Source organism: Dreissena polymorpha, chromosome 2, assembly GCF_020536995.1.
Source record: "Dreissena polymorpha isolate Duluth1 chromosome 2, UMN_Dpol_1.0, whole genome shotgun sequence".
NCBI lineage: Eukaryota > Metazoa > Mollusca > Bivalvia > Myida > Dreissenidae > Dreissena > Dreissena polymorpha.
In genome coordinates, this window is record NC_068356.1 from 137,581,479 (window position 1) to 137,594,756 (window position 13,278).

At 35.8% G+C, this 13,278-nt stretch overlaps 2 protein-coding genes across 2 annotated transcripts in view; one reads left to right on the forward strand and one right to left on the reverse strand.

Annotated features, from left to right (window-relative positions):
- The window catches only part of LOC127869138 (uncharacterized), a 220,438-nt gene that overhangs the window by 132,155 nt on the left and 75,005 nt on the right, over positions 1-13,278 (forward strand). The window lies entirely within an intron of this gene.
- The window catches only part of LOC127870112 (uncharacterized), a 36,111-nt gene that overhangs the window by 1,869 nt on the left and 20,964 nt on the right, over positions 1-13,278 (reverse strand). Inside the window, exons 3-4 of the mRNA XM_052412770.1 lie at positions 9,817-10,632; positions 713-1,701 (exon numbers count right to left, since the gene is read on the reverse strand). Coding sequence (XP_052268730.1) covers positions 713-1,701; positions 9,817-10,151 — 1,324 coding nt within the window. The 5' untranslated portion in view covers positions 10,152-10,632. The remainder of the gene's footprint in view (positions 1-712; positions 1,702-9,816; positions 10,633-13,278) is intronic.

The following is a 13,278-nucleotide window of genomic DNA, read 5'->3' on the forward strand; positions in this document are numbered from 1 at the left end:
AATATATGCATACATTTCAATAATTTAATAGTTAAGCGTGACAATAAACTTCAGTAGCAGAGCTATTTAGTTAACGTTTGACATGTTGAAATGCGACTGTTGAGTAAGATATGAATTGAAGCAAAACAAGTACACAGATGGAAACAATTACACATACTGAAACAATTGAACAGTTCTATCAACAGGTAAACATATTGTACATGTACAATCATTTTACAACCACAAAATTAAGACCAGGTCAGAAAGTGTCTCTTTCCCAGGAACTCAGTTTCTATTTATAGACATGTCATGTAGTTACTGTCAAAATACTTCATTACTCATGTTTATAAATCAATATTTCTGAATCTTGTTTTGGCTACAATGTACTGTAGTATTCAAAGGCACATATGAATTAAAGAACAATTTTTTTATAATACATCAGCAGGTTTTTTGCTATTACATCTGAATTTTATTTTATTATCATCTCACAAAGTATGTAACTATAATTTATATTATTTTTTCAAAATAACAAGATAAAGGCCTAATGGGTCAATATTTGTTGATTAAAAAAATAAATCCCAACTCGGTTCATTTAGTCAATAAAAATTCCCAAATTTGTCATTGTATGAATTTAGAATAACACAATTTGACTAGACTCCTTTTCCCACAATGGCTAGACAAATCCCTGTACATAATACACATGCTATCAGGATGGATTCACCATGATTCTTACCTGGCAAAACACCTGATCTATCTTGGTAGAGTCTGCAGATCAGTTTGCCATTCAGTGAGTATTTGTACAGTTCTTGACCAGAGGTGACAAAAAGGTCTCCTAGGTGATGGGTAATACATGTACATTCATGTTGTAACTGAAACTTCCTGCCAGAAACAAGCTTTCCCTGGTTGACAGTGATAAACTGGACCTCATGTATCTTGCTATCATGGTCATTCACAGCCACTGCAACCTCACTGGATGTGATCAAACATATGTCACATGGCCCAGCAGTCACATCACAGTGACTCACCACCTGGTACTGCTGGTTCAGCAGCTTGATCCTCTTATTCTCACGGTCTGCGACCAGCACCTGCCCATCAGTCAGAACACATATGCCTGCAATACTACATTCATATGAATCACTTGGTATTCTCACATTGTGCACAGACTTCCGCTGGACATTTAACGCCTTGCCTGACTTCCCCAGCAGAGTTAATGCCTGCTGTATTATATGCTTACATTTTATGCTGGCTATAAGACAGAGCTCCTTATTATCTCCAATTTTCTGAACAAGTTCATGGAATTGTGACAAGTCATTGTGAAGAGTGGTGCATTTATGAATAGAACTTGTAACTGACTCTTTAATACTTAAAACTTCATCTTTCATCTCGTTAAGTTCCTTCGTAGTAATATTATCAAATTCATTCACGATAGAGAGAACACTCCTACACATCTCTTCTTTTAAATATTGCTCATTTCCGCCTGATGTACCCACAGAATTATTATCACATTCATCTATATAAGTATTTAAATTGCCAAGCATTTGATCTATCATAACTGCACTATGTTCCTTGTATGTTCTCTGCAATGACTGAATGCTTGCCTTCTGACTGATTTGCAGGGTTTTAATTTCCCCCAGGACAGTTTCCAGCTCCACTGACAGCCCCTCTAGGCCTGTGGGCTGCGAGTTGGTCAGCTCCGAAATCTGGGTCACTTTACTGCACTGGCTGAAATAAACAATTAATACATGTACATACTAAGGAATAGTAAGTGATATTATGTAATGCTTCAAACAAGTATAAAGTGTCAAATAAAAACATACATGGACAATAAATTAACGCTTCTTGGGCTTAACCCTTAAAGCGCTGGAGCTGAATTTTAAAGGCCTTTGCAAACAGTTTGGATCCAGATGAGACGCCACAGAACGTGGCATCTCATCAGGATCCAAACTGTTTGCTATTCTGATAGTATTCTTTGAAAAAAATGAAGAAAATGCTTATTTTACAAATTCAGCAGACGACATTTTAGCAGACGACAAATTTCCCAGCATTCAAAGGGTTAATATGGAGGTATATAGATTTGCACTTTTCCATCCATCTGCGTGACTTTTCTGGCTTATATAACTCAACATGTATTCCTGCAACTTTAAAGTACAGTAACCAGGCATGTGAGCTAATGCACACCTCTATATGTTGTTTCTGTTGTTTTCATCATAATTGTAGTAATGTCTCATATTTATACATAAATGACATTTTAAAATATGTGCAGTGTAAAATAAACAGTATTGCTTGCTACAAGAGGACTATCACTTTACATAAATATTTATCATTGTGTAATTTTACCCACATGCATAGTTTGATATGTCTTTTTCAACATACCCAGAGTTATGGCCCTGTTTAGCAAAGAAATCACATTTAAAATTGTGTTGTGAGTAACTCAAAGAGTACAGCTGATAGAGGGATGAACTAATCTTAAAGTATAACCCACCATGTGAAATTATGCACCTTGATATTTTTTTAAAGTTTTTTTTTTACATAAGAAGAGTTATGTGACAATCCCTTTAACCAAACAATAATATTTTTTCAATTGCGAGAAGCGTTACTCAAATAGAGGGATACTTCTACAGTAACATAGTAATTGTCAGGTTAACTTGTGCAACTCCATGTTTGTTCATAATTTAAAGACATTTGTGCAGTTGTGGGACAAATTGGATTGTAGAGGTATCCATGTACTAAGAATACATTTCTAGTAGTTTATATTGTTTTCAGTTTAGTATCATTGTACACCTTGACCACACTATCCATAATAACACATGCAAGAAAAGATCATTAATGCTCTTCCATCCCACAAAAAACAAGCATGACGTATATTTAATGTCTATTCCCAAACTCAGTATGTACAGTCTAGCCTGTGATGAGCGACATATGACATGCAACCTGGTCTACTATCTCCCAATATTTGTTGCTATTTAACCTCTTGTGATTATTTTGCTTTTGTTGTTGTCATGTGATCTATTTGTGGAAAAGTAAAGACGCCATTGTTAAATGTTTGAATGGTCTAGTTAGCGTGTGCAACTCCATATGTTTGTTCAAAATGTTCCTAATTATTCTTGAGTTATCATCAGGAAACCATTTTACTGTTTCAAGTCACTGTGACCTTGACCTTTGACCTAGTTACCTGAAAATCAATAGGGGTGATCTGCCAGTGATGATCAATGTACTTATGAAGTTTCATGATCCTAGGCGTAAGCATTCTTGAGTTATCATCCGAATACCATTTTTCTAAGTTGAGTCAACGTGACATATTACCGTATACGTGCGCTTATAAGACGCATTTTTAAGAGTCAAATTAATAAGTAAAAGTGGGGGTCGCGTCTTTTAAGCGAGATACTTGTGAAAATAAGCGAATTTTTTCAAAATATCGAGTTTACTGGGCTTACGCTGGCCAAGTTGGACACTTGTAAATTGTTTTGAATCATCGCGGCAGCCATTTGCATTTTCTCTAAAGTCTGTATTTGCCCGTACCGTGTATCGGAACGCTATGTTCAGTTACCGATTTACTTGAAATAAAATGTATCGTTATTGATTTTGTTGTCTATTATTTTTTATTTGAATTTTGTTATTTTGGGGTCGTAAGGCGTTATATTGTCCATGGTTATACTTGAAAAGTTTTTATCACCCGATTGTCTGCGCGCGACGTCGTTAAATGTCATATAAATTGGACATAATAGTAAACGTGTGTAAGCGGCGACACGATGCCAAACATGCTTAAAATAACAGCAAAATCAGTTCGCAGTTTGAAACTGTTAATTGTTAAATAAACACGCGATTACAAGTGCTTCTTGACAAATTTGTATCACCTGATCGTCTTTGTTCGACGCTGTTAATTGTCAATTAAGACATATTTGGCAATAAGGGTATCGTCTGAAAATAGTTACCAGTTTGCAACTGTCAATTGTTAAATAAACACGTTCATTCAGACGACCCCCTTATGCCGATGACACCTTATTTATTAGGGACCCACGACAGCGGGAGCAAAGAGCGACCGCATGCAATTATCCACAGGTGGCTTTCTTCTTGACCCGTGATTTCACTCTATCACGCGATTGGCTTATTTTATGAAAGTAGGCATTACCTATAGACAAGGGGCGTAACATTTGCATAATCAAGGTAATCTATATCTGCCTCTTAGTTTTCAATACCCGTCAAACAATACAATTATATTTACAAATTACAACTACTGGAATCGTCAAAATGAAACGCAAACGTAACTCTTATGATCTCAAACTCAATGGATGGTACACAGGACGACGAGTTGTTTGTTGATCTTGTGGAAAATCGCGATCAATCTGAGGATGTATCTGCCTGTGCGAAGGTTAGTGATTGCGACGATGATGATGATGATATCGGCGATTGGGTTTACGATGACAATCTCACTAGTGAGGAATTCTACGAACTGTTCGGTGAAAGCGATGATGAGGATTTCGAGGGATTTTAAGATGACTGATACGATCAATTACGAACGTTATATGTTTGAAATTGTTATGGCAAATTGATTAAATACGCAATTGTTAGAAATTGTGTTAATTTGATAATTATTTTTACTGTATGAATAATACTTGAAAATAAATTAAAACCTACTTATATATCATGAAATAAACAAATATTATTTACTTTGTTATTTGATTGTTTTATTTTTCGGACTTGCGTGAATTACTAATTGTATGCAGCGCGAGTTTGAAAAATTCTCAATGTGTTTCTTATTGATTTTCTTCAACATTCTGCCGTTTTTCGGCAGATGAAAACGGCAAAATTTGGCCGCGTCTTACACGCGGGTCAGTCTTAAATCCACCGATTATAAAGTCCGAAATCGGGGTGCGTCTTATAAGCGAGGGCGTCTTATAAGCGCACGTATACGGTAATTGTCAGGTAAACTTGTGCAACTCCATATGTTTCTTCATAATTTTTTGACATTAATGCAGTTGTCTTAAATGGGTTAAAATTCAATGATTAAATGCATTTAATAATGGCAGTACTGTAATATAACTTTTATCATAATTGAAAATCTGCTTATAATATTATTATGGGTATAACAGGAACTAAAACTGACTACTAAATCTTTATAATTTCATGTTATAATCTTCTGTGACCTTTGACCTATTGACCTTAAAACGGATTGACCTCTTAATTTTTCTCAATGTAAACATAAAACATGTTGCCTGGCTGTAGGTCAAAGCATTCCTTAGATATATTGTAGAACACAATTGGTCTACGGACCAACGGACTAAAGAACAGATGCAAAGCAAAATGACCCTGCTTCTTACAAAAGGGTCCTCTATTTCTAAATATAGTCCGAGTATTATCATTCTAGCCTGTGATAAGCGTCTTATCAAATGCAACCCAGCGATTTTTCTTCTTCTTTATAAAGTACCTATAAAAGGTAAACTTTCCCAATTGAAGAAAAACTACGAAATTCCAAATTGCTGTCTGAAAATTTCCAAAAAGAAAGGCAAATTCATTCTTTTTTTTCAAGAAGTGCATTTTCTGCAAGTTAACAAACAAGTACAAGAGGGCCATGATGGCCCTGTATTGCTCTACTGCTGAAAAAGGCTGAAAATATTCTTGGCGTGTGCAAATACTTAAATATAGGCCCTATTTAAGCAAATGTACACTTTTGTGACCCCCTGGGCTAGGTCAAATTTAACCCCAGGGGCATAATTTGAGCAAACTTTGTAGAGGACAACTGTATCTCACTACATACGAAATGTGGTAGCCCTAGATCCTAGAGTTAAGGACAAGAATATTTTGAAAGTTTTCACAAAATAAGCAAGATATAAGCGTACACTACGCGCCCCGCGATTTTTGCCTAAATCACCGACCACCGCTTTAGGGCCGACATGGCAAATCGCAGTGACGCCGCAAATTGCGGTGAATCCACTCTGTGGTTGATTCAAGGTGATTTCACGGCGACCATCTGGCGATAAAGATCAGCTGTAGAATCATTGCGAAAACACCGCAAATCGCCTTGATTCGCGGTGACAACAAGATTTAAATTTCAACTTATTAACTAATGTCATCACTATTGACGATCACATTAGATCGCGAAAATGTATTCCAATATGAAAGTAAACACCGTACTTGCTGAATGTCAAATCCTGATTTACAAACAATATCTTTATTTGTTGAAATAACAATTGTACAGTACGGCTCACGCAAAACCAACAAAGTTCGCGGCTACAGATTCTTTTGTTCTCGAAGTTTCTCCGCAGCCACAACAAGTATTCACTTCGAAAGAAACAGGTACAGATAATAACCTGATATTTTTACTTCTACGCGATTGTTTTAACATTTCGTCAGCTTCTCTGCATACTTCATACAATTACCATCGGATGTCATCTGTCAATGATTGTGTAGGTCAGTAACCATACCGAGGAAATTTTTATAGTTTAAAATCGGAAACAAGACTTGCTTTAAACGTCGAAATAAACGATATCTATTTGCTTGAGAATTGCTCAAATACACAGACGACACATATATATAAATAATGTTGACCATTTGAATAAAATCATTTAATGAAACATTACTAATCGTTTGTCTTTACAATTTCTTGAGCAATGTTGAACAGCCTATACTTTTGAAAATGGAAGCTGTGATCATTCGGAATTATCGTTATTTTAAATGTTTCAAACATAGTTTGTTACACTTAAAATTAGGCGGTGAATTGTTTGATTTGGTGGCATTCTGTTTCATTTCGGACCCCATGCAATTTTTCAGATCATAATCTCTTTGCTTTATTACTCGAACTTGTTAGTTTCTGACCACGTGTGCTACTAAATGTAACCATAGGACTGTGTATTATGGTCCATGCAAGTTGCTTGGACCCGTGTTGAATGATCCTTAAATGTTAGATAAGCATGTGCACTGTTGATTAAGTTGGCAGGGCTCAACATTAATGGTTGTCCTATTGCCCCTGGCAAGTAAAAGTTGGGTCCGGGCAAGTTATTTTATAATCTAGTTGTCCGCCTGGGCAAGTGCAAAAAAGAACAAAGAGCATTTAATTTAGACTTTAATTACACTTTAATTGCTCTAATCATTTTGTTAAATGTTCAAAAATAAAAAAGGTTTTGTGGTGTATCATTTTGATCTTTATTAAAAAATATGAGGTTTAAAGTTAATGTGATATTTCCTGTTTGGGCAAGTGGCTTTACGTTCAGGGCAAGTAGATTTTTTAAGTTCTTGCCCAGCAGGGCAAGTTGGTTTTTAGGTTAATGTTGAGCCCTGGTTGGTTTGTACAAAAGTTCTACTGAAAACCGCCGACTGCATCTTTGTTTTATTATCCAATCAAGCCCCAAACATCCAATATCCGGTGTATTACCAGAAACAAACTTAAGATAAGCATGCGTTGTCTGTCAAAACAATGATTGTATAGCTGTTACCCATATATGCTCTCAGAGAAAGACTTTTCTTATTTAAAATTTAAATTGCTTAAAACATTTAAAATAACGATATTTATTTTCATTAGAATTGCTAATATATATATATATATATATATAAAAGTTGACAAATTCAATAAACAGATATTGGTTTATTTTCACAAAATAAACTCACTTTCTTGATTCCCAGAAAATGATGTGTACATGTTGCATTTAATCTAAATATAAATTAAGTTGTTTATTGGTCGTTGAAGAAGATTATGAACTGAACATGACACTTAAGTGTGTAGTCAGTATACAATACAATAATTGTTTGAGTAATAAAGGAACTGAAACATCGCAACGGTTACAATACAGCGTGTATGACATTCTTTAGGACTCTTATCATCAATATTAACCAGAATTCGCTTTTAAAATGGAAATAGGGCATATGGGGGATTATCGAGCAATGGATAAAGACGAAAGAAGTTGCATGAATGTGATTGAGACAGTTGAAACGTATGTATCGGGGAATCGAGAGACTCGGAGAAAATACGACGATTACATTACAATCAGTTATGAGTTCTCCATGGCTTCAAACTGTTAATTGCATAACCAATAACGCAATTATCACTCCTCCAGTTGCGGCATCATACAGCTAGGTATGAACACTGTTTTGTTTTATACACAGCATTTAAAAAGTAAAAAATAACCTGTCGGGGACATGGGCGTGAGATACATGTTGAAATTTTTAAAAGGCTACTCTCTTATATCTGCCAACAATGCTAATAATCCCATATTGCTATAATCTTTGTGAAGATTAGACATGTACATGTAACGTAGGAAAATCGTTCTTCACTGCGTTGACCGCGAACGGGGTGAATCGCGGTGAATCACCGCGGAGATATTTATGCATACACGGTGATCATGCTCGACCTAGCGTGATGAAACGCGCGAGATCGCGATAATTTTTAACCCAAAATAAATAATGACCACCGAGTGTTGGTGATTTAGGCAAAAATCGCGGGACGCGTAGTGTAATATGTTTGTAAAAGCATTCAAACATAATACACAATAACACTTGTCATCAGCAAAATTTCAATCGCAACTTATATACCAATTATGGCCATACAACTTTTACAGTTAGCACTTTGAAGGCTTTTTTTACCTGACCCGAAAAAATATTATCCTTAAACAATTGACATGTGTTGAAAACCATATAGCATATCCCTTTATGCTATGTACTTTGTGAAACAATTGTTTTAATGTATGAAACCAATTTGTGTATAGTACTACTATTAGTATTATCTGTCTACTCCAAATTAACATTGACCAACTCTAAAAAAAAACTATTTTGGTCATAAATAATATTTATTTCATACAATATTTGTCTGTAGAAGTGTAGTGTTGAGCACCCCCTTACAGTTTACAGTTTTTAAATTATACTATGTTAATATGACAGAAGTGGTTTCATTTTTTTTAGATGCTTGATCTACATTACAGCCAACGCGGAACAAACATAATACGCGGCTACATGTACGCCACGGCCCAAAATTTAGTTTGCGGCGGGCGTGTCGAGTGTTCACAGGCGTATTGCTGAGGCACTTGGCATCGATCTGCGCAATGACGCAGTCTGTTTTAACCTTGCCTACTTTCACGGAGTAAATCCGCCGCATACATACGCGGCAGATTGAGAGAAAAGATATACACCTACATGTACATTTGTGTAGCTTAGAAACCTAGATTTATGCTACTTTCATATTAATTATTTTCACGTTTTAATAAGCGATATGGCACTAAGTGCGCTTTAACAAATTATCGTTGAATAAATTACGCACAATGTTAATGTTTCGTTTGATTCTGAAATGAGCTTTCTTAAATTTGTAATCCGCAACACACTTCCGAATTTTAATGCTAATGCTACATTAACAAATTCTAGCGTCAAATAAACAGTGCGTCATCTGGGGTCATCTGCGAGTCATGATCAATCTACCCATGAAGTTCATGCATTCTTGAGTTATCATCCGGAAACCATTTTACTATTTCGGGTCACCGTGACCTTGACCTTTGACCTAGTGACCTCAAAATCGATAGGGGTCATCTGCAAGTCATGATCAATCTACCCATGAAGTTTCATGATCCTAGGCGTATGCGTTCTTGAGTTATCATCCGGAAACCAATTTACTATTTCGGGTCACCGTGACCTTGACCTTTGACCTAGTGAACTTAAAATCAATAGGGGTCATCTGCGAGTCATGATCAATCTACCTATGAAGTTTCATGATCCTAGGCGTATGCGTTCTTGAGTTATCATCCGGAAACCACCTGGTGGACGGACCGACCGACCGACATGAGCAAAGCAATATACCCCCTCTTCTTCGAAGGGGGGCATAATTATTAATAACTAAAGAAATATAAATGTGTGAGATACCTGTGAATTGTTCCAACACATGCAGAGCAGCACAGCTGACCGTGGTCATGGCAAAACTGTGTCAGTGATTCATCCGCATGCACCTCACACTTCCTGAGAAAATCTTCCACCGCCTTAGAAACTGGCCATTTCTTAATATCCTCCCTTCCACATGTCATATGTTTTGTAAACAACTGACTATGCAGGATAACACATTTTTTACAATAAAACCTTAAACATTGTTCACAATAAATGTCTGCAGATTCCGTAAGATTCTGCTCTAAACAACATGTGCAAGAAAAGTCTTCAACCATACGCAAACGTTTTGGAACCGAAGACAATGAACCTGTTGCCATTTTGTTACTGTTTATAATGCTGAAACCTATTTGTTCATATCGTTCAAGTATATTTCTTGTGAAATATGAAAACAATAAAGCTAGTTCCAAAAGTTTATCAACCTTAGAAGTTAAAATTAACACTGAAACACGGATAAATTCAAACACAAGATGTACAATAAAACTTTTCAACCAAAGGCCAACGTTTCACAACATTAGACAATGAACCTGTCGCCAATTTTGATACTCTAGTGTATGAAGTTTTACATGTTAAAGTACATGTAGTAAAAGTATAATTCTGTTAAAATAGTCTACATGTATAATACTGTAACCCGGATGGCTACGGCTGTGTTGTATCCCAATAAACAAGACATCATAAATAAGATAGTTCACAGTTCACTTCATTTAATAATGTAGGAATGCTTTTCAGTCCATAATGAAATAAAATGTAAATACAGACGAGAATTCAAATAGCAGCTAATCCTTCAGTACAAATCAGGATCTGAAATATATAAAACAATAAAATACTAAACAATAAAACAACAGTTCTGTTCAAGTGGCCTTAACATTTGTTTATATGACTCAACTACGCATATAAGATTTAGGTACAACAATGACAACAATACATGTGTAAGAATTATTACACAAAACGCAGCATCAAAAAATCTTAAAAACAAGGGCTGTTTGTAAAACATGCATTTCCCCCTATACGGGCTGTCAGTTGTAGTGGCAGCCATAGTGTGAATACGTTCTTTGGCACTGTCACCTTGACCTTTGACCTGAAAATCAATAGGGTTCATTCCATACTACAGCCTTATCTCTAGGCAGCCCCTATCAGTAGTAGCCTTATCTACCCCTAGCTAATCAGGACCCTCATCAGCTCTGAATGCCTGACAGATTATCTGATTATTGTTACTTTAAGTGGTGTGAAATGGTATTGACCTTATCGCGATGACGTCACAAAAGGGGCAGTCCCTTAGCGACGGTGAAAACAATGCCCTAGATACGGTCGATTTACTACGCTGATTGAGCACCTCTGCTGATATTTCGTCAATTGCATTCCTATTGGGAAGTCGATAGGTAATTAAATGTCCTGTAATTGGTGTTTAAAATGCCTTTTGACTATTATGAAGGGTTAGATTGCACTTCGAAAGCCCGATATGATCAGAAAATAAAACTAATTGGACTTAATGAATGTCCGTACAAATTGCAAGCTGGATGTTGGAAAAATGACGCGACCAAGTGGCCGATGATCGAGTACGACGACATTCATGATTAACTTTCTCACTGAGACACCGGGTAAATTCGTTTATTCTGTAATAATGGGAGTATCCTTGAAGATGTTGATGTAATGAGTATTGTCGTTCTATTCAGGGTTCATTCATCTTCGAACATTAAAATTATATTTCTACTATGTCAATTTATCATGCTAATGTGAAGCTGTAAAATACCTAGGGACATCTGGTACATGACTTACTGAAAGCCTTAGTTGTGTTCATTGTAATGAGTATGAGTGACAAATATTAAAATTAACACACATATATCTGTATAAATAATTGTTTTTCAAACATTATTTACCCCCGTTGCTGTCAAACGTAATTTCTTTTTTATGATGTCGATCGTTTATTGTCGTAACATTAAATCTTAATACGGAATGACGTCTTTTTAATTAACTGATACACGCTATAAACGTTACTTGTTTTTTTACGTAAATTTTATAATTATTAAATACTTTAATAAATTAATCGGGCTAGTATCTTTACGGTGTAAATTTCTGATAATCTAAATTGGACATGACTTTTTTTTTGACCATATGTCACATATCTAATTTAAGCAACTGTTAAGTACATCGGCGTTAATTATTCATCCAAATGACTGCTTAATACTACCAGAAAGAGGAGACATGGTGGCATCTATCGTGTTAAATGACACTGTCTGGACCACCCAGTGTGGTTTATATCACCTTTTTGTCAGTTAAATTTGGACAATATTTGATCAAAACGAGATAATCGAATTATGCAAAACAAAGGGGCAACAAGAGTTCCGCGGTCGGAGATGACCGCATTGAAGCCGGATTTTTGATTTAAATGACAGGAAAGTACCTTTCGTGTTTTTGTCAATGCAAAACTTAAATTACTGAAATATTGTTCAAAGGTCAAAATGAAATGTAAGTACTTTTCAATGACCTTAAAATGACCAATTGTCATCTACTAGTGCTGGCCAACCTTCATGTCCAGTTTGAAGACTGTAAGTCCAAGCATAAGAAAGTTATACCATGAAATAAGAATTTTAACATTTTTACATTCAAGGTCACGGTGACCTTGACCTTAAAATGACCAGTGGTCATCTACTAGTTCTGGCCAACCTTCATATCAAGTTTGAAGACTCTAGGTCTAAGCATACCAAAGTATTAACAACTTTAACATATTTACATCCAAGGTCACAGTGACCTCGACCTTCAAATGAATGACCTTGAAATGACCAGTGGTCATCTAAGTGTGCTTGCAAACCTTTACGTCAAGTTTGAGATTCTAGGTCCAAGCATACCAAAGTTACAACAATTTTAACATTTTAACATTTAAGTTCACAGTGACCTTGACCTTCAAATGAATGACATTGAAATGAATGACCTTGAAATGACCAGTGGTCATCTAAGTGTGCTTGCAAACCTTTACGTCAAGTTTGAGATTCTAGGTCCAAGCATACCAAAGTTATAACAATTTTAACATTTTAACATTGAAGGTCACAGTGACCTTGACCTTCAAATGAATGACATTGAAATGAGCAGTGGTGATCTTCTAGTACTGGCCAACCTTTATGTCAAGTTTGAAGACTCTAGGTACAAGCATACCAAAGTTATAACATGGAATAAGAACTTTAACATTTTTACCTACCAAAGTTATAAGAACTTTAACATTTTTACATTCAAGGTCACAGTGACCTTGACCTTAGAATGAATGACCTTGAAATGACCAGTGGTCATCTAAGTGTGCTTGCAAACCTTCATGTCAAGTTTGAAGACTCTATGTCCAAGCATACCAAAGTTATAACAATTTTAACATTTTAACATTTAAGGTCACAGTGACCTTGACCTTCAAATGAATGACATTGAAATGACCAGTGGTCATCTTCTAGTACTGGCCAATCT